Consider the following 22342-nt stretch of genomic DNA (forward strand, 5'->3'; position numbering starts at 1 on the left):
AGCGGCACTCGTCACCCAGGCTGCCTCTTCCAATTTCAACCTGTCTACCCTTTTCTCTCGGGGAAAGGGGCACAGAGCTGGTCCCCCTCCGGGTCGGTGGAGGCCTGGGCACCGTCAGGGCTGGGAAGAGAAAGTAGCCTCTGTCGCCCAATCAGCGCGAGTCTTCGCCACCCGGGACGGTCTCCTCATCGGCCAATCGCAGCTCAGGGCTCCTGACCAAGCTTTGGGCCAAAGAACTAATAAATGCTCCCTAGTCCGGATCGGTGCACTCGGTGTCACGACGGGAGGAGACTCGGGCCGTGCTCCCGCCTCGTCACCACCCTCCCGCCCCCAACTTCGTGGCGCCTTGAGCACCCTTGCCAGTGGCCCCAGTTGAGGGGCCTATCTGCCAGACTCGCACCAAGCTTGTCCGCCTTGGGCTTAGGATCTTTCATTCTAGGGACTCCTCTAGAGCGGTGGACTAGGAGCTAGCAGCAGCCCCCCTTCCCCGCGCCCCGCCTCTCTCTCCTCTCCAGTCTTCTTTTTGGGGAGGAGCTCTCCGCGATCTGGAGAGTTCCCGAGGGTCACCCGCCTCATTGCGCTCGCTTTTCCGTCTCGCCTTCACCTGGATATAATTTGCGAGTGAAGCTGCCCCCAGGATGACCACGCTGGCCGGCGCTGTGCCCAGGATGATGCGGCCCGGCCCGGGGCAGAATTACCCACGCAGCGGCTTCCCGCTGGAAGGTATGTTAGGGCCTCAGCCCACCCGGATCCCGGGGCCTGGGATTGGCTGCCGCACCCCATTCCAGGTCTCCCGGGCCTTTAGTCGTGCGTTCCCGGGAGCCTCTTCCTCTTTACTTCCCATCCAAAGAAGCAATAGCGGGGAGGGGTTCTCGTGGAGGGGACAGAAGCCCCATTTCACTTTCTGGCTGCAAAGGCAACATCACACTATCTACAAATCTTCCGAACTTTCCTGGCCTATTCCCGCCTGCTTCACTTGGCTCTGTTGTTTTGGAGTTGCTGCGGTGAGGAAGGTGGACAAGCTTCGCAGCAGCAGCGGAAGCAAATTCTCAGTCTGTTTGCCCAAAGTTGCTAGGAAAGTGTCCCGGCTGCGTCCACTTTTGAAAAATTCCTGCTAGCTCGGCAAGAATTTTCCTGCTGTCATATTTGGAAGTTTTATTATTGATTACTTAAATTCCATTCAACTCAAGAGGCATCTCGAAGTTTCCTAACATGTTTAGAAATGCCTTTTGGTTTGCTTGGGGAGGCAGACATTACTGCAAACCCGAACCCTACCAAACAATTTGGGCCCTAAAGGCACAGCCCTTAGACCTCGGTCCAGAGTAGACCGTAGAGCAGTAACCTCGGCTGTGGTGGCCACAGCCAGGCTCACCGCTGGTTTCATTTCTGAGGCGTAACAGGTGATACATGCTATCACCTGTGTCTCCTTTCCGCACCTTTGCCTACTACTCCCTGGTTCGGCAACACTAAAGGCTGTCTGCTTGCTCCAGACCCGGCCAGATTCTGTAGCAGTATTGCAAGACAGTCTACGCACCAGCCCCGGTTTTCCCTCCGACTTGCACTACCCTCTTTCTCCCAAAAAGAGAAAATACAGTTTCTTCTGCATCAAGTTATCTTGCGGCAATTACTCAATTTCCGAAAGATTATATGCTACTGCAGTGCGTAATTATTTAAACAATCATAACCGTAAGGGTCCCGGACTGGGAGTCGAAAGCCTGGTAGCTGGTGTTTGACTGACATAGGAGGGCTGGCCAGAAGGAAAGCAGAGTTAGGTTCTTTCGTCTTTCGGCTGCTTTCTTTCTTTTCTTCTAAATGACTTTCGCCGGGGCTCTGTCTTTTGCATTCTTTTTCCAGTGTCCACCCCCCTTGGCCAGGGCCGGGTCAACCAGCTCGGAGGAGTATTTATCAACGGCAGGCCTCTGCCCAACCACATCCGCCACAAGATCGTGGAGATGGCCCATCATGGCATTCGGCCTTGCGTCATCTCTCGCCAGCTGCGCGTGTCCCACGGTTGTGTCTCTAAGATCCTGTGCAGGTACCAGGAGACAGGCTCCATCCGTCCTGGTGCCATTGGAGGCAGCAAGCCCAAGGTGAGTCTGGGGCCTAGTTTCGTGGACGCAGGGCGCGTGGTCCAGCGGGTGAGGAGAAGGCCAAGGGAGGTATACCTCATATCTCGGAAGAAGTGTTTTTGTGTGTGTAGAACTCAGTTGTTATGGTTGCTGGTGGTTCTTGAACACTGGAGAAAGGCTAGCATTTTTGGCAACATTAGTTTTTGATGCCTAGGAACCTTGGAAACCTTATCAAATTATTTTGATAAACACCTAAAGCAAGCCCACCCATTGCTGATTTTCTCCAACAGTCTTCCCAGCCCCCTCTCATGGCAGCATCCTAGAACGAAGCTAAACATTCCAATTTGGTTCTTGAACAGTTTCTTTCCCAGCTTTGGACCGCACCCCCCCTCCAACCTCAAGGCGAATTGTTTTCAAAAGTCAGGGCTATTAGTTTTCTTTATAATAACCCTCTTGACTCCATTTTTGAAAAGTAGTTTTGTGAGATCCTTAAATTATGTCATTTTAAAAATAAGCAATAAAGTCCTGCAGGCTAGAGAGTGGGAGGAGATTATACCGGGTGCTGCCTTCTCTTTGGGTTATGCAGAGAAGCCAGTATGATTTTTCTGGTTGTCAGAGGTGGGGGTTAAAATCAAGCGGACACTGAAGACTCCCAAACACAGTTCAGTCTCTCTCCCCATTTTCTCACTTAACCTAAGAGAATCTAAGGAGGCGGTTTTATTTGAGTGGGTGAAAGAGTCATTCTTTCAAGTTATCTATGTTTGTTTAATTAAAAGCAACAACAATAACACAACCTAGATACATGGCCTTTGAAATCCCATCTTACTCCTTCCATGGCTCAGCTCTGACCTCTTCGGAACTGACGTAATTTGATTTTTCTGTGGCTCTTTCTAGCATTCTCCTTTTAGTTTCTTTTTTTGTGTGGATTCCCTGCAGTTTCTGGTAATCACAATGTACAGCCCTTACCTCCAAACTTACTTTTTTTTTTTTTAATTTAATCTGGTTGCTCTAGCGTCTTTGGGCAGGTGGAGGGTCTGCAGGCTGCCGCGAATGGGATAATTTCCTGTCTGCTTCTTTCTAAACTGAATTAAAGTCATTTGGCTAAGCAGAGGGACACTCCCAGAGAATACATGAAGGGGTATCCAAAAGACCCTGAGGTGGGGGCACCCCATCGGGCTCACAATACTGGGTACCAACGCACCACCCGCCTATCTCTTAAAGCAGGTGACAACGCCTGACGTGGAGAAGAAAATTGAGGAATACAAAAGAGAAAATCCGGGCATGTTCAGCTGGGAAATTCGAGACAAATTACTCAAGGACGCTGTCTGTGATCGGAACACTGTACCATCAGGTACTGGGTCCATTAACTTTTCCGGGAGGCGCGACTGTCAGTCTCGTACTCCAATGGGACACACCAGTCATAAAAATCGCCCCAGTTATCTATCGTGGCTATTAAGAGACTGCCCTGAAATATTTACAAGCCAGACATTCTTGATGTTTTACGGAGCATTGGGTGAACTGCTGGTCCCCAGGGTGGCGGCTTGGGGGACGACCTGAGGTTCCCCCCCCCCCCCCGCAAACGGATTTCTAATAAGGAGGCTGGGGCGGAAATGCAGAAACGCGGCGGACAGGCCAAATGATTATTAGTATTGCTGTTCCGTTCTAAAGAGAAACCAATGTTTTTGTAACCTCCACTGAAGGGAGATCCAAGCCGCACCGGTGGAGAGTTGGCTGGGGGAGTAAAGGGGGTGAAAATTCGTTCAGATGCGATTTCCCCAGGAGTTCCAGAGTCGGTCCAGCATCCTGGCAACTTGGGAGAGGTGGGGGATGTGGGGCGGGGGGGGGGGGGGAGGAGAAGGGCCAGCGCTGGCCCTCCGCGCGGGAAGAGTTTGTTTTTAATTAAAAGGAAACTCCCTTTTTCCCTCTGTGAGAACGATATATTTCAGAGCATGGATTTGTTTACCAGACTGGAATCTGGAAAAAATAAATCGTAGAGAGTGCGTTTTCTTTTGATTTTTACAATAGGGAAATATTCTGCAGCTGAAATTTAAACCCTTTCTATCCTGAAAACAAGTTGATCTGCAGACGGCAGGCCCTCCGTGGTTCTTCTTACCAGGACTTTGGGACCCAGTGTGGGGAGGGTCACGGTGAAGGGTGAGCTGGTGGAAGCAGCCTCTTAGGGTGTTCAGAGGCAAGTAGCCTACCTCTTCTCGAGAGAGGGACAGAGGTAACATTTCTAGGTTCTAAATTGGAGGTGCTGCGAGATTTCTAGTTTCCAGTTCCAATCAAAGCAATTAAAACTTCACGGAAGTGTGAGGGATTTTTTAGGACCGGATAGAATGCAGAAGGACTCGGATGCCACCAGAGGCAGGACACAGCAATGATGGTCCCTGCCCAGGAGCAGGAAACGGGCTGAGTGCCTGGGCTGTGCCTTTGAGGTCTCTCCTTTGGGATCGTTCCCTAAGTCTCTCAAATTTGTACTCTCCCTTCCTCCTCTTGTCCCCAGTGAGTTCCATCAGCCGGATTCTGAGGAGTAAATTTGGAAAAGGAGAAGAAGAGGAGGTGGATCTAGACAGGAAGGAAGCAGAGGAAAGCGAGAAAAAGACTAAGCACAGCATCGACGGCATCCTGAGTGAGAGAGGTAAGGGGCCCCACTGGGCCGTACGCACCGACTAGCAAGCGCTGGTTCTAAGATGTGTGGGTCTGCGCAACCGCAAACCGGCCCTGGCTCGTCTCAGAGTCCACCTCCGGCCTCGGTCACAGCTACTGCTCTTGGGTAGGATATTTACGTCAAAGACCAGCGAGGTACTTGGTATTAAACAAACATCTTCTCTATTCTAATTTTTATTTCATTTTCCCGGAGCTCGAATCCGGGACCTCATGCATGCTCAGCACGTGCCACCTCCAGTAATACTAACTCTAAGCTGTTGTGAGTTTTACTCGCCACCATTTCTAGCTCCTTGGAGTCGAGAGGTCTGAAATGCGTTGCAGGTGGACGCTTTCCAGATGGAAACTAAGGTTCTCTGAAAATAACGTATTGGGCTGATAATGCGGGGGTTGTTAATTAAGTCTTCGGAACTTGAAGTAGATTTTACACTCTGGAAAATACTGTGCGTGTGGGTGAGAATTAATGAGAATATGACTCTTCTGGGCAGTGGGAGCCTAAAGATGCCCCAGCCCTGCTGCCTCATACACGTGTGTGTTCGTGCATGTGTGTACATAAACCGGCTACGTTTCATTTATTTTCAAGTAGGATGAGGGATATATAACCTGTATGTGTCTGGCAACCGACGGTGCCCAAGTTATAGCATTGTAGGGATCTGGGTCAAAGGGATCTGTGTTCTTGAGCCCCCAGTGTTGTCACCCCCTGTCCCCCAGGGGTACAGACCACCCACTCCATGTTGGCTGTGGCCTGTCAGCACCAAAAGAAAAACCTCCCTCCGGGACATCGAGAATTACAGGCTGTTTCACTATTACCTGCTTGGAGTCATCTTCATAAATAAAGGTTTACAGAAAGGAAGAACCCTTTTCTACCAGGGCTTTCTGGGATGAACTGGAAGATGGCTCTAGCAGACAGATTGCTGTATCTTTTTTTTTTTTTTTTTTAAAACCTTCATTGTAGCCTTGGGACACTGCTGGCTTTCCAGGAAAGCTGCCTTCAAACCAATACAAAAGGCACCCTCGATATTTAGAGGTAGATGTTAGCAACCAAGTGTCCGACTTCTAATATACGCATGTTTTTAGGGCACACATATAATCAAGAAAAGGCACCCAGAATGGAAGGAAGTTGATCAGGGAGATGGCCATGCGGTTACTTCTGTGTTTATAGCAGGGGCTTCTCTGAAATCTGTGTAAGCCTGGACAAATGCATTTCTGGTTCCCTCTGGTTTTTATTCCAGCCTTAGCTGCAATCTAGAGGTGCTAGGGTGAAAGAAGGCGGAGGGCTGAGGACCCAGACTTCTCCCAGGCCCAATGGGCTCCTAACGCAGAGGCTAGAAGAGAGGCTCTACTTCAGCGTAGCTATGGGGGAGGCCTTGCCAGGATCCATGGCTTTGCTACTTGTTGCTCCGTGGCAGCCAGGCAGAGCAGCCGCTTCCTCGCAGCCACAACAACCGAGGCCCAGGAGACAAAACGTCCCAAATGAGCTGGTCAAACATTTGTACAACTTTTCCAGCGTTTACAAAGAAGGCCTTCTCTACACAATCTACACTTGGAGATGAACTTGGGAGACAAAGCCTGGAGAGTCCATTGAAACTCACACTTTAGCTTGGCCCAGACAAAGCTCCAGCTCTGAGCAGCTTGGTGTGAACAAAGGAAGGCAGCCTTTTTATAATTCAAGGAGAAAAGAAGAGAAAACAGCCCCACAAAGGGCCCAGAATAGACATTATGGGCTTGCAATGAGGGATGAATTATTCAATGAGCCCCAGTAGCTGCTGAGCCAGGAAGTTTTATGGACTCTCCAGTGTGGAAAAAGTGGCCATTTCACCTACAAAATGTTTGAGTCTTTTGGGTCGCCTCACTGGGCCGGCTGCCATTCAAGGGCAATTGCTACCATTTTTAAAAATCAGAGTGTTCCTCCAGTGGGGGCTGTGTCCTTGAAACACACACACACACACACGACACACACACACACACACACACCTCAGAGGCTGAAGTCTAATTTAATTTGGGGTTGTCAAGGAAGGCGCAGCCTGGGTCCCTTCGGTGCCTCCGGCTTCCTTTCCGGATGAACCCTGCGGGGCAAGGGGGCCCAGAGAGAGGATAGAGGGAGATGCAGTTTGAAGTCTAGAAACCTCAAATATTCCGCTGTGTTGTTTGGGCATCAAAAGTCTCCGGCGGTCCCACTTGTAAAATAGAATGGATGTTGAGAAAGGGCTCTCTGAGTCCTGGCAAAGGGGAGGGAAAAGCTGGCGGAGGAGGGACTTTGGGGAGTCCCCACCACTGCTGTGTGCTCTTGCCAGATGGGCCTGGTACCTGCTACTGAGAATGACTTTCCTGGATACAAATTTGGCTTGGGGTCTGCTTGACAGAAGCTTGGATGCGGGGAGAAAGGCACCCAGACAGAGGTCAGAGCCACCCCACCCCCCAAGATCTTTTTTTTTTTTTCCTAAACGGTCCCTTTTGTCTTGTCCAATTTTCCTTCTTCCTTGTCCAGTCCAAGAGTTGTTCACCAAATACAGCGGGTGCGTCCAGCCCTGCGCTCCAAGGGAACCCTAGGCTCTCTGCACTCCTGCTGAGACCATCCTTCCTGCTCCAACACACTGGTGAAAGAAGAGCAATGGGCGGCCAGGGACCTTCCACCCTGTCCCTGGCCAGCAGTGCGGACGGAGCAGGCGCAGCCGGACCTGCCGAGTCCTAACTCAGGCACCCCGGGCTGCGGCAGCTCAATGGGCGCCTCTGTTCCTCCCCCGGCGCAGCAGAGCGGGCCCGCGGGCGCCGCCACAATAGCCCGGGCCCCCGCTGCTGCGCCCTGCGCCAAAGCGCCGCGCCGCCCCTCCCCGCGCTCCGGTCGGCCCGCAGCTTAGCTCTCCGGTCTGCAGCCGACTCAATTGCCTCCTTTATGTCCCTCTCACTTTCATCTAGACACAGCCCGCCTCCCCCTTCTTCTCCTCTTTTTTTCCCTCCCTAGCCTGAGGCTCACATTAGTGAAATTTCTGCAACCTCCCCCATTTTTTTTCTTATTTTAAAGAAAGCCCTTAACACAAAAGCGGTGACTAATCGATAGAAAGTGCTCCTTCATCATGCTCTCCTTCTCCACCTCCTCCCCTCCTTCTTTTCCTCCTCCCTCTGCCTCTTCCTCCTCTTCCTCCTCCTCCTCCCAACCCCCTCCCTTTCTCTCAGCAGGGTGACGCTTTTCCTGTTTGTGAGTTTTGGGCAACATTTTTGCTTTGTGCGGTAATGGAATTACCGGACAGACGGGGACTGTAGATGGACACGCGACGGGAAGACTTTCCGCTTAAATATTTAGATGTAACGTTACAATTACGGACTTGTTGCCGCGTCTTTGAAGTGGCCGTGCGGAAGCGCAAGGCGAAAGAGGCCAGATTGCCAAATTGATGTTTTGATTGGGACTGGAGACACACTTTCACCGGACTCCCCCCCACCCCTTTAAAAATAAAATTTCAAATAAGCGTGGGAGGTTTGCAACAATCGCAGGGATGAAACTGAGAGAATTCGGACACAGGATCGCTGAGAGTCTGTATTCTCTTCACATTTCTTCAATTTGTGGAGAAAAAAGGCGCTTTTTTTTATTTTCAGAAAATGCAAGTGTTAAAAGTTTTCCCTGACCTTTTTTGTGTATAAGCTCATGTTCTTTTCTAAAATTAATGACAAGTGACGTCAGATTAAAAATGTGTGTCTATAAAGAGCAAAAAGGGGGGTGGATAAAGTTCTTGGGATATTTCGTTTGCAGTGGATGCTTTGGAAAACTTTTTCGAATGGAGGGGGTCCTGCTGTGAAGAGGAACAGCATTTGCTTCTTCCGCGTAGGTGGGGAAGGGAATTGCTGGTGTCGGCTTGGTGTGGTGTGGAGGCACAGGCTGAGCTGTCCCACATATTAAAATAACGGGGTGTAGGATCACAGATTTCTGGACCCAGATCTTTTATTACTGGTCGCTTTCTTGCGGTTTTCAAGTCCACTCGCCAGCACAGGAGTCTGCCTTCAATCGTATTTGGACTTGGAGATTATTTTTAAAGTTTTGCGATTCTACTCAAGGAAAGTGTCCCATTTAAAGGAAAAACAAAACAAAACAAAACATTGGCTATGACAGTGGGCTACCACACTGCAGTAATATTCTCTAGACAGGACAATGAAGAGGTTGGGGAGGGGGTTTCTGTCCCTTGGCACTTTCTTTTTCCTCTTGCTTGACTGGGGTAACTGCTGTATGTTTACTCTGTAGCTTTATTGAAAACATGCAGATTTTCTAATTAATGCTTGAAATCATATGTTTATTTTGGGGTTTGATGTGATTGTTGATAGCACCGGAACAGGAGGTAGGGGCTTCCAGTGTGTAATAATTACTGAAGGGTCATTTAAGAGTCCCGAGGGCTGAGTCATAAAACCCACCCAGGCGGTGATGCGGAGCCAGAAAGTGTGCCTCGGTTCAGGCAAGTGGAATATACAGAAATCAATCAAGTGAACAGGAGCGTTGCACCAAACCCGCGTGGTTTTTAGATCCATGAATATTCTGAGGGCCAAAAAAAAAAAATCCTTCCTAATCGTGAGATTAAACATTCAAGTTATGCAGAAATAAGTGGGCAGCAGAATGAGAAGCTCAGTGATGAGTTGCCTGGCCTGGGACCCAGAAAGTTGCAGTTCAGTGAGACCCTATGACAGGTAACTTATTCATTCGCTCGAGTAAATGAAGATTAAGGAACTATTAAGAACAAGAACCGACCACATAACTCGCTAGCCACTAAACGGCAATTAAGCAGTCAGCTTGGTGCCTTATCTCATTGGCTGCTCTCGGGTTGTTTTACAACCAGGAATTAAAATCTGAAAGGAGTGTCTTCTGCAGCTCTGGCCAAATATTGATTAAGTAGCCGGTTGTTGATACCATTGTCATCCATTAAAAGGCTGGGAGCTCAGCCCCTCGGTGGCCACCTACTTTTGTCAGGGCTTCTTAACCACACAGATCAAACAGGATCATTTCAATTTATCTGTCTTGGAAAAAAATCCTCCTTTTCCTCTGAAATCTCTAAGGAGGAACTGACCAAATTCCTCTTCAAGGAATAGGAACCGAAACCAGTTCCGTGTTGTCATCTCAGAGAGAAGGCTCATGGGGTGTTTTTTCAATTATCCTGTGGCGAGTTTATGTTCAAAACTGAGGCTGAGATAGTGATTTTTATCAAGTTGGTTCTCTTTGGGCCGGGGCGGAGGGGGGGGAGGCTGGCGGTGCAACTGTCTGTAATGGCAAATTTTCTAAATCTGAATTTGTCACTATAATTGCCTCCCAGGCTGCAATGTTATGTGGAAAAGATATCAGATTTTTATGTCAAATTAGACGGAGAATAAATTACACAGAAGACTGTGCGGTGGAGTGGCCACATCTCTCTATAGGTGGCATTTCCATAATTTGGTGTTTGTTTTTAAATCCCTGTAATAGAGGAGTAGATACGTGTTTGTGTGCACAATGTGTGCCATCAGGGTTTGTTTACAAACTGGTCATCAGGAATTAAGCTGGCCGTGGTGTATTGTAAAGGTGTGTTATCCTGCAAACTATTCTAGAGGCCGCGGAGTTGGAGGTAGCAGTGCAGATCTTAGTACATTCCCAGATGGTGACTGCTGGGAAAAACACCTGAATCCCATCATGGCTTCTGTAGTTGTTGATTTTTAGGTCAACTATTAGGTTTTTGTTTGTTTAAGAATTTGCTATATTTGTATTGGTTTTTCCTTTCTTTATGAAGGCAAAAAAATCTTTCAAGGGCTCCTCTGGAAATATAGCATTTCTGTGCTTAATTTCCAAATTCCAACAAATTACTCTGAGGTTCCCCTATTTATGCCAGAGTTAGGCTTGGGATAGTTCCCTATATACCATGTATGTGCCGCTGTATGGAACGTTGTGAGCGCCCTCGCAGTGTGCATTTTGATTCTAAATAATGATTTCATAAGGGTTTATGTTTTTATTATTTACTTTTTATTTTTCATTCTTAAACAAGAATTAAGTCATTGCTGGTTGTATTTTTCTTAGAAGTATTTCTAAAAATTTCATGCAATGATCCCTTATATTAACTCATAATTAATGATCTCATTGATGATTCATCTATGTTCAAATACCTACTAGTATAACAAAGTGCTAACCAATCATTACAATATAGTATGACTGCCCAAAATAAATTAGGCTGTAAGTTAGAGTCTGCTTGCATATGTGAATATGCCTTCAATGGGTCAGGTACAGCATTATTTTATCCTTTGTTGCATATTTTACATGTACATATATTTTTATACACATACAGAGTTAAAGCAGCTTTCTCCTCTTGAATGTGTGCTCAAATATTGCCAGGGAGACAGTAGATCCCAGTTCCAAGTTGGGCCAGATCTTCGTCCCAAGGCCAGTTTGCTAAGCCTCTGTCTGGGGAGTTACGGCCTCAAAGGAAGACTCTCCTATATTCTGCTTTATTTAAAATCCTGCAACAAAATTCAAAATGCCACAAGCTTTGCGATTTGTCACATGAAGAGAGAGAAAGCAAAAGGGAACTTGGACTTTGCCGTTCTCCCTACAAATGAACATCAAGCTGACAGTGGGTTGTTCTATGGCTTTCCCATGCCCTACAGTAGTGCTTCTCAACCTTCCTCATGCTACGACCCTTTCATGTAGCTCTTTATAAGGTGATGGCCCCCCAACCACAAAATTATTTTTGTCACTACTTCATAACTGTAGTTTTTGCTGCTGTTATGAATCATAATGTAAACATCTGATATGCAGGATATCTGATATGGGACTCCTGTGAAAAGGTTGATCCACCCCGAAAGGGTCATGACCCACAGCTTGAGAGCCACTGCATTAGAAAGTTGCCCTTGGTGAAGGGAGACACGAAAATGGGGCCGAAGACAATCACACAGGTTTATGAATTCTTACCTTCGATTTCCTGCTTTCCTATTGTTCCCGGTAAAAAGGAACAGATCGCTTCTGCTATGTTAATGGCCACTTCTCTTTTTACAAAAGAAGAAATTGTATTTTCGATAAGGAGCATCTGTGCAAAATTTAGAATTTGATTTGTTACACTTTTCTCCCAAAAGGGAAAATGTTGAGAAGGCAAATTACTTTACATGGCAAATAGCAAAATAGTTTTCCAGCGTTTACAGTTCTGCTGTAGATTTGTAAGTAAAGCAAAAGAAAGGAACACACATCCCCTTCGGGACAAAGTGACTTGATGTAAGTCATCTCAAGTTTTATGTCCTTCATCTACTGCACTGATAGACAGTCTTTTCTACGGCAGCTAGAAATCATGACAGTCAAAAACCAAACTACTCTCTGTCTATGTCCTTAGACCCATCCGGTAGTTGACTGGCTAAAGTTTCTTGTGGACCTTTTAACTGTCTAGTTTTATTGCGTCTATACTAGCATATTAACACCAATTCTCAATTCTTGGGGCCAATTTTTCTTGTTCTGGATCCAATCCAACAGATTTCATTCAGAAATAGTTGACTAAAATGCTTCACAATGAGCAAGGGAACCCCTTCAGCACTGACCAACAAGGTGGAGGTGGGGGGCTTGCAACTCTATCTTCAGTGTGCACGATTCATAATATCATAGTAAAAATTAAAAAGTATAAATTTGTGGAAACTTAGATGTAGATCTTTAAAAAATAATATCAATAACTGTAACTCTAGAAAGAGCTGCAACATTAAATCTGCTTGGTCTTACACCATTAGATAGACACCACAAGCAAATTAGGGTAGAATAGCTAAGAAAGGAAAGTTAATTACTTTGCAGTTTGTATCAGAACATAGAATTGACTTCATTTGTTTTTTGTTATTATCGTGAATGTTGATGCAGTCACACACTAGCATTTTTGTAGAAAGTCAACATTTTTCTCTTATGATTTTTTAAATGAATGACATAGATATACCATACCCCTCTTATTTCTTAGTGTAAAGTTCTGGAATAAACATGGCGTTTGTTTGTTTATTTAATTCCTCTGATGCTAAGGACAGAACCCAAGTATCAACATGCCAGGCATGCATTCTCTTATTCGGGGCATCTCCCTGGAGTCTCAAACATGTATCCTAGAATTTAATACTCAAATGTATTATTATCATTAAGAAAAATTGTGTCCAAAGGGTAAATGTGTTTGTCTCTCTCAATTTTCATAGCTGAGCTTAATTTGAACTAAAGAAAATTAATTGGTGTCATTTATTTTATTGTAAAGAAAGTGGAAGCCGGGACTGGACAGCTTCCTGGTTGAGAGTTGTTGGGGCATTGAGTGTGTTTGTCCTGTCTGCTTTAATACTTTCCTACACGTTTTTGTGCTCCAGAAGAACGCAGTGCCCAAAGTAAAATTAGCCCGTGCTTGCCTTACCCATGAGGCTCTGAAACGGTGACCAAGGACACTGTTCAGGTGTGACCTCCTGAACTCCATTTTCGGCACTTTTAAGATGAAGTAGGGAAATACTAGTTTCCAGGGTTCTGTGAGACTAAGATGAGAAGCTGCTTGTGTGTAAATTATATCCATCCTAGCAAAACTCACAGTCCTGGTGGAGTAGGGGGCACAAAACTCTGAGCATGCTGAGAAAGTGACCAGCCTACAGACTAGCAGATGGGCTCTGCCCAAGGACTATAAAAGCTTAATTCAGGGCTTAGCAGCAACAATGAAGGCCAAACACACACACTCAGCCTTCACACACACACAGCACACACACACACACACACACACGCCACACTCCACATCCCTCATGTCAGAAATGTGAGTTCACAAGCAGTTATTTCATAGACCAACTTGGCTGATTTCATGGGTAAGAAAAATGATAAAATTTTCAAACTTTCACCAAGTGTCAAAGGATGTGTCTTCACTCCTTTTCCTTCCCAGGCTCTCGGGTTTTCTCTGCTAGATGAACTTGCTGTTTGCATACTTTTGTTTGTTTGTTTAGTTTGCCAGGTCAACGGATGAGCACACTACTTGGTGAAAACTGATCTCAAACTTTCGCTCCAGCAACTCTGGAACTCGCTCATTTGGTGGAGTTCCTCACCATTTCTCAGTATGCCCCGTCTTCGGCCCGCCCATCCTTAAATATCCTTGCAGTTCTGCATGTGGGATTACATGCATTCTCCGTCCTTTGTGTGCGGGATTCTTTTTAAGACTGCAGCTTAGACGTGTTGGGGAAACCTGAAGTAGCCATCCTAAGCGGGAGGATAAATTACAATGACCTTTTAATTTGATTTCCTTCTATTCAACCCCACTTCACCCAAAAGTGGTGGTGAGGCTGTGTATGTGCCCTTGTGTGTCCTGTTTTACCATCAAGTGCTGTGAATGAAGCAAGTACTTGCTCCTGAGGCCCTGGGGACACAGAACTCCTGCTCCTGTCTCTGGCTTGAGTGGCTTGCCAGTGAAGGCCCTGGCTGCTTGGACGCTTGTTTTCTTATCCCCACATGCGCAGATCTGACCTGTCTCAGAGATAGGTCAAGCTGGGGCATGGCCGGTTTATGCAGCTGTTACGGCTTAGGCAGCACAGCGGGCAGTCTCTGCTCCTTGGCTGCCAGGCCCCAGTAAACTGATAAAAACTTATTGGAGAGCATGCCACTTTCCTTCTGGATGCCCCCTACCCCCCTGGAGGCTTTCAGATGTGAGGGGACTTCTAGGTTCTCTGAGCCAGCGCTCAGTTCCGTGGACAGACTGAGGATCACATCCTCAACAAGTCAACCCTTCAAATGACATAGACTCCCACTTAATTGTAGTTTTCGAATTTTTCTTTTATTTCAGATTTGGGGTGGATAAAACATTTGATTTGTACAAAACTGAAAAGCTATGATTGGAAGCAGGGTAACATGTTTTCTTTCCCTGTATTCTAGTTATCAATCAGTACCTTGTTTTTTTAGGAAACTATACACACACACACAATTAACTCCTACGCCCTCAGCCTATCTCTCATGTATGTAGGCATATACACAATCTTTTCACCTCTTGTAGACATGGTAATCTATATCACCTATTCTGGTCCTCGTTTGTTTTTTCATTTTAACTCTACTACATTATGTCCCAGCAATCCCTCTTTGCCAGGAAGGCTTTTTCAACCCTGTTCGTGTAGCCACGGAATATGCTGCTATATTGGCAGAGGGTGGTTTATTTTACATTTAAAATGTTTCTAGTGTAACAGCACCATTTGGCACAGATGTGAGTTTATTTATAAAATAAAGGGGATGGCATTTGTGATTTTTGAGAGCTTTGCTGGAATTTGGGTTCTGCATGGAGAGCAAATGGTGGAGGAGCTGAGCAATTGAAAGGCGGGGGCCGTGTTTGCCTTGTGGGGGGGGACCCTGTGGCATGCAGACATGGCGCTTTCCTCTATCACAGTCTGTGAGGGGAAGCTTTGAAATCACTGCTAAGAGTTGTTCCATTAATAGTGACTGCCTTCTAGAATCTTCTCCAATGTTCTTTCTATTCTTTCTCCAAGTGGAACATCTTTAACTCTAAGCCAATTTTTTTCCCATCTACTTACTGGTTCCTTTTAAAATTTCTTTTTTGGTTTAATTTTTATTTAATTTCATGCCTATTCAAAACAGTCTCCTGATGTAAAAGTAAGCAAAAAAGCTTACTTTTATTTTGTGCTTGCGATATTATGGGTAGTTTGTATAATTTAGAAGCAACTTATTCTAACCATTAAGCTATAAAAGAGATATTATCTTCCAAGTACCCCAAGCTGGGTTTGAACTAGTAAGTCATAGAATATCCTGTTGTATTCTGACTCTGAGCCATGCTGATGTGGGGTTTCTGCGTCCGGTAATGGCTGACTTGTAACACTGCACGTTTTAAGGGAGTTTGTATTCATTTCCTTTTACTGCACAAAAGACTGGTTATATTTTTCCACATACCTTACCTCTTGCTACACATTTTGGCCTATTTCCCCTTAAATCTGATGCTTGGGAACACAGTTGCTAAGAGCCAGCTTACCTAAATTGGGAGATAGAGTCCGGACTTAACCAGAAAGAACTGTGCTTCAACTATCCCAGAAAGACAAGCCACTCCCAAGCCCCAGAGATGGGGAGCAATGATAGTTCATAGGTACAGAGTGTGAAGCAGATACTTCAAGCCACCACTCCTTAGAAGCAGGCCATCCGGTGGTGGGAGAAATGAGGCTAGGAATTGACTTCTGAATATTAAAGCCTTATCTGGTGAAAACAAAAACTGAAAGAGAAAAGCAGGACTTGTCTCTTGACCATTCTCGTTGCCATCCCGAGATGCTCAACAACACGATCTGTCAGTGCAGACGGGAAGGTGCATGTTCTGTAAGCTGAGAGAGTTGCTGCTGGCTTCTTGGAGCCCCTTTCTGCTTTCCCTTTGCCTTGCCGTGAGATCCGAAGTGGTCAGTGAGGTGATGGAAACAGACTTGGTGTTAAGAGCAGCTGCTGAGAGCTGGGAACAGTCCAAAGCAGCCTTTCCTCTTCTCCTGCCCCGTGCATAGTTTGGACTGAATCAGGTCCTTAAAGTGTGGCATCTCATTCTTACCTGCAAGAGTATCTGGTTCCCTAGGTAGGAGGAAAAGTCTAGGGGTGGTTAATCCCCAAAGGAAGATCCTGTTATGTTTTCATGTTGCTGCGAGGTTGTTCTCAGCAGAAACTTAGAGCATATATTGTAAATTGTTTCAGGGCTACTATGTAGAGAGTAATGGAACCCTGGATATATGACATAGTCTCATCGTGCTTTTATTTGTAGGGAAAGAGATGGCAAATAGAGTCAGTATCTAAGGGACTAGGTTCATAGCCCTGAGCATTTGGAAGAGTTTCTTCTTCCTTCTTCTTCTTCTTCTTCTTCTTCTTCTTCTTCTTCTTCTTCTTCTTCTTCTTCTTCTTCTTCTTCTTCTTCTTCTTCTTCTTCTTCTTCTTCCTCCTCCTCCTCCTCCTCCTCCTCCTCCTTCTCCTTCTCCTCCTCCTCTTCTTCTTCTTTGATTCTATTATTATTTTATGTATCTGAGTGTTTTACCCGCGTGCATGTATGTGCACTGCTTATTTGCCTGACGCTTACAGAGGTCAGAAACGTGCTCTTGATGATCTGGGGCTGGAGTTGAGGATGGCTGTGAACCAACATGTAGCTGTCAGGAGCTGAAGCAGTGTCCTCTGCAAGAACAAGTGCTCTTAAGCACTGAGCCATCTCTCCACCTCTGGGGATCTGGGGAGAAATACTCTTTCACTTTCAGTGTGTGTGTGTGTGTGTGTGTGTGTGTGTGTGTTGTGTTGTGTTTTACATGTTGCATATATGTGAATGTTCTGGTACATGCTCCCATGCATATGCCCTCAGAAGCCAGAACACAACATATGTGTCTTCTATTATGCTTTACCTATTTCTCATTCAACCAGAAGCTTAACATTCAGGGAGGTCAATGAGCTCTTAGGGTTCACCTGTCTCTGTCCCTCTGTGCTAGGGTTATAGGCATACATAGCCACGTCTGACTTTTAAAACCTATATAGGAACTGGGGATTCAAGTTCAGGTCCTCATGCTTACAAGGAAGAGTTCTTACTCACTAAGCCATCTCCACACCCCATTCCCAGAAATTTTTGAAAATAGCAAGGGACTCCTGAATCCAGTTGGGAGGGGGTGCATTTCATGATTCCTCTGTAGGCGAGATCTCAGTGCCTGGAAACTGCCATTTTGGAATGTTTAGGGCCTTCTGCCATCCTGTCGGACTGTTTCTAAAAGGCCCGGGAATCCATTCCAGGAAGGAGAGCAGTTGAAATGGCTAGATCCTCACAATGCCTGGGGTAGACTAGTAATCTGCCAAGGCAAAATAGGACTTGGGAGCTCATCTGGTGTGGATGCTTTCTGGGTGGTGAATTGCTCAGTTTTGTGCAGACAGAACACTCCATGGCACACGTCTGTGCACAACACACGTTTATTACAAAGTGGCAGAAAGGCAACTTCTATAGTTTCTTACTTGAAGCCAATGTCTGCTTGTGGTCACTGGTCCTGCCAAAGTCTGAATACTTGCTGAGTGTTTGTCTGGGAGAAGAGGGCAAATGGATGACTTGGGATAGAGTGTCAGGTCAGAAAGCCCAAAGAAGCAGACTCCAGTGTGCCTGAACTAACTAGAGGGATGCCCCAGAGCTGCGAGAGCTGCTGTCAGAGGGTGGACGTCGCTCCAGTAGAAGGTCAGGATGGCAACTCAAACTCTTACCTATTGGCCATCAGTTTTGAGTTACTCAGCAAAGGTTGGCTTCTCTGTGTCTTCCCCTTGCCTACGCTGGTCTTTTTTGGGGATCCTTGACTACAAAGCTTCTGGATACTTGGGATGTAGGAGGTACCACAAATGTTGAGTGGAGTTGAGGGGGGATACAGGTTTTTTTTTAAAGATTTATTTATATATATATATATATATATATATATATATATATATATATATATATATATGAGTGCTCTATATGCATGTATGTCTTTATGATAGAAGATGGTATCATACAGGGGATACAGTTTTTACATGTATCAGAGAAGGCTCTTATCCCTTACCTTGTATCTCCTGGTCTCCTGTTGTCTATCTTTCTCCAACCTAAGCCAGGCATAGTTTGTAATGGAGAGCCAGCATATACTTTGGTCAGGCAGGAGAGGAATCATTTCTTTGTTACAAATAATACACAGGACTGAATTTTCTGCACCTTTGGTGGATCATTTTCATTATTTTATTCAATTACTATAATTTAATGTCACCCAGTTTAATGATCCACCCCCCCAAAATGAATCCTTTTTATTTTCTAAAAGGGAAAACTCACATTAAAACCAAGAGGAAAGACAATGCCTATCTTTCACATTGACATTTCTGTACATAGAAAATCATTTTGGAAAAACCTTAGGGAAAAGGAATGAGCTGTCTCTCAGACAGGTCTTTATAGGAAATGATGTCTCAATAACAAGCTTAGCTTTTTCACTTATGGTTTTGAGAATCTCCCTGTCCTCTAACCTCATCCCCAAAGATGTTTGAAAATGCCTTCTTTCTTTCACTGGCTTGTGGGTTGACCTTGAGTAGGGGGAGTGGTCAGTTTCCGGGCTTGTCCCTTCTCTTTTCTCTCTTCCTTGACTTCTCCCTGCTTGCTCCCGTGAAGCCCTGTCATGCACACAAACACTCCCCACACAGCTTGCCCCTATTCATATAGAAACTCAACAGCTTCATCTGTCAAGGGCACTGTCATTTTGCAAAGGGATCTTGGGACTGGTCAATTTAGTATGGAGGAAAGGTGAGATTACAGGTGTCCATGGAGACAAGCCGCTGGAAGAGGCAAGGAACAGGTTTCTGTTGCTCCTTCCATTAGCCCTCAGCAGATCCAGTCTTGAATGTGTGCATACAGGATCAGTTCAGCCAGGAGAGTCCTCCTTGTTGACAGAGAGAACCAGAAGGCAGGGTGTCCCTCTGAGCTATCCAAGAAGAGGTGAAGCTAAGCAAGTTGGCCTCAAAGAATTCTCCATTTCACATGCTCCATCCCCCACTTCTTCTGCAGCAGGGAAGGGCCTTGGTTTTGGTGTTTTGAGTTCCTTGGCAAATACCGAACCAGAGAAGAGCATGCAGGTTCTTTTTGGCTCAGAACCATAGATCGGGAATGCATGGGAAGGGCTCATCTTGTCTCTAAACTGAAAGCTTTTCCATGGCAACCAAAGTGACCTGAGCTCTCAGACTTTCAATGGCTCTGGGACATTTTTCAGAGGTCTGAGGAAATGCATCTGCTCTCCTCCTCCTCCAGAGGACTCTAAGATGTGAGGGGTATTCTTGGGTGCACCAGCCGAGAGGGCTCCAATGTCCAGTGCATCTAGAATCTAGAGTCTGGTTGTTGGGTCATGTGGTGCTGGGGACTGAACCCATTGCTTCATGTGTACTAGGTAGTCATTTTATCAACTGAGCCATGACCTCAGGTTCCGGAACCCTTGAGAACCTCAGAAGTTCATCACTTTGAAAGATATAAGCCAAGAGGCTCGAACTGAACAACTGGGCTTTATTTTGCTTAATTTTTATTTTTGTACTATTAAATTTATCATAGTCCCCTATTGGATCTTAGAGCTGGTACTTAGATTCTATTGATAGTATATGAATAGTGAGTTACATCAGTGAATATAAGACTCTAAAAGGAATTCACTTCTGTTAGGAGGGACACTTGTCAAAAGTGGGTTCTTTCTATTTGTTGCTGCTATTGGTTTCTTGTTTGTTTGAGACACGGTTTTATGTAGCTTAGGTTAGCCTCAAGTTTGCTGTGCAGCTAAGAACGACCACAAAACCCCGATTCTCCTGTACTTCCAGAGTGTGGGGGTTACAGATATGCACAACCTGGTTTATGAGGTGCTGTGGACTGAACCCCGGACTTTGTGCATGCTAGGCAAACACTCTACCAACTGAGTCACATCCCCAGCGCCCCAAAGGGGTGAGTCAGAAAACATTTGTATGTGACACGGGAACATGGCCCAGTTGAGAACAGATGAACCTCAGTGCTGATGGTCTGGTCCCCTCCATGTGTCCTTCAGACCTTTGAACTTCCACTATGATCCTTTCTGTCACATGCCTTGTGTTGTTAACTCAGGGGGTCAAAGTGTGAATCAGGCACCTTCCCCACCTGACTTTCCACTACGTAGCATCCTTGGCACTCACAGAGAACTCCTCAAAAATATCTGGGACTGACACCTCACAAGTAGATGAAAGAGGGTTCACTCACTGGAGAAGAGCAGGTAGGCAGAAGCCTACTTTGTCAGGACCTTTGTCCCCTCGGTTGTCAAGGTGGCATGAAGCACTATGTAGATGCTTCTAGGAAGTCTCTGGAGATATTTCTGTGACCAGCTTGCTGCTGTGACTCTCTGGCTTTTAATCTCTTTGGAGCACACAAATACAAGGCAAAGTGAAAGTCAAAGCCTTTAACTTGGGCAGGCAGTGGTGGCTGTTGCAGTGTCCCTCCACCAGTAATTCTGGCACCCCCAGGCAGCTTCTCTAGGAAACAGTGGGGCCACAAGGAGTCCCAGCATTCAGGACAAGAGTGGACAGACTCTGGTTTGTCTTTGGGGTGAGGGCAAGATCACTTTAGGTACCAGAGGGTGGTGGGTAGGACCAGAAACCTAGAAGGTACATCTGTGTGTGCTCCTACAGGTGGTCAGGCAACCCTGCCTTCTCCACACAAGGAATGCATGTTTTCTTGTTCTTACTGACAAAGCTTTGGCTTATAGAAGAAGCTGGGAAAGTATGGGGTGTTCCTTTGAGACTGCATACAATTCTGCATTTCTATAAAAATGTTACTGCCTTCTGTAGAATGGTAGTGATTTCTTCATGTTTCCAGAAAGGGAAATAGAGCTGTCTGAGCACTGACCAAATAAGCATTTGAAATGATCTTGAAAGCAAGAAAGGGAAAGAGGGAGAGAGGGAGGGAAGAAAGGAGGGAGGGAAGGGAGGCAGAGAGGGAGGGAAGGAGGGAGAGAGACTATTAGACAAGGCTGTACTTCATTTACTCTGATTCCACACACTGTTTTAAGTGTAGGTTAAGTAAGTGACTAACTTTCTCACATCTGGTACCGAACAGTTGTCAGAAATAGAATTGGCCAAGGAAATTTTTTTCTGTTTTTTTTTTTCCTTTTTTCTTTTCTTTTCTTATTTTGCCTTGAGGTGACATACAAATATACATCCAAAAATTCTTTGAAAACCTTGTTTGGGTCAATGAATGTCTTTTTTATACAAAACAATTTGGGAATTTTTTGTAACGACTAAACAAGAAATCACTTAAAATCTGGAAACTATTCCTCTCTCTCTCTCTCTCTCTCTCTCTATCTATCTATCTATCTCTCTCTCTTTTTCTTGAGACTTGCTGTGAGCATTTTAGAAGCTTGGAAAGAATGTCAGACCTTTTTCTTTTAGGCTGAAAACAACACAAGGCACAATGTCATGGTCTATCAAGAGGAGATTTTATTAAATTTCCCCCCCCCTCTACCTTTTTACTGTTTTGTTTTTATGGAAATTTATTTCAACAGTTGACATTTAACATATGGACTTTTAAGCTGTATATTTTGAAAATGGACAGAAATTCATTCATGTATTTCAATCCTTCACTGTGAAGGCTGAGTGATAAAATTAACAACACACGGTGCATTCTGAAATTTTAATATTTACATGCAAAACTTTTTAATGTATCGAATATCTCTGGTTCAAATTTTGTCGTCGATTTCTTTATCTTAAGTAGGTTTGTGGAAACACATGTAAGCGAATGTTGCCGTATTTACTAATCTTTTGAAATCGAGGCTGAACACTATAAAATGAGACTACAAGAAGAAAATATACCCTTGTCCAACCAGAATAATAAGCACTACCGTTTACCATATGAAAGAGTTTATTTCTATTTTTCTTACTGATTATCCCATACTAAGATCAAATATATTGCAATTTTGAGCTCTGAATTGCAAATTAAAAAATTTTATTAGATAAGAGTGAAAGGCAGCGCTCGACCTTTAGATTAAAGAAGAAATCTGATCTTAGCCACTTCTAGCCAACACTTGACTCTTTTTTTTTTTTAAGTAACTCCATACAAATCAAAACAATCAAATGTATTGAACTCTTTTTTCTGATTCACAAGCAAGGCCCTGCCTTACACCGACCGATACAGGGAGCAGCT

At 45.3% G+C, this 22342-nt stretch overlaps 1 protein-coding gene across 2 annotated transcripts in view; it reads left to right on the forward strand.

Annotated features, from left to right (window-relative positions):
- The first annotated feature begins 638 nt into the window (after positions 1–638).
- The window catches only part of Pax3 (paired box 3), a 93384-nt gene continuing 71680 nt past the window's right edge, over positions 639–22342 (forward strand). The window contains exons 1-4 of one of the 2 annotated variants that reach the window (XM_057762401.1): positions 639–723; positions 1855–2090; positions 3291–3420; positions 4576–4710. In XM_057762401.1, coding sequence (XP_057618384.1) covers positions 639–723; positions 1855–2090; positions 3291–3420; positions 4576–4710 — 586 coding nt within the window. The remainder of the gene's footprint in view (positions 724–1854; positions 2091–3290; positions 3421–4575; positions 4711–22342) is intronic. The other variant, XM_057762402.1, reaches the window with a different exon arrangement.

Source organism: Chionomys nivalis, chromosome 2, assembly GCF_950005125.1.
Source record: "Chionomys nivalis chromosome 2, mChiNiv1.1, whole genome shotgun sequence".
Classification (NCBI taxonomy): domain Eukaryota; kingdom Metazoa; phylum Chordata; class Mammalia; order Rodentia; family Cricetidae; genus Chionomys; species Chionomys nivalis.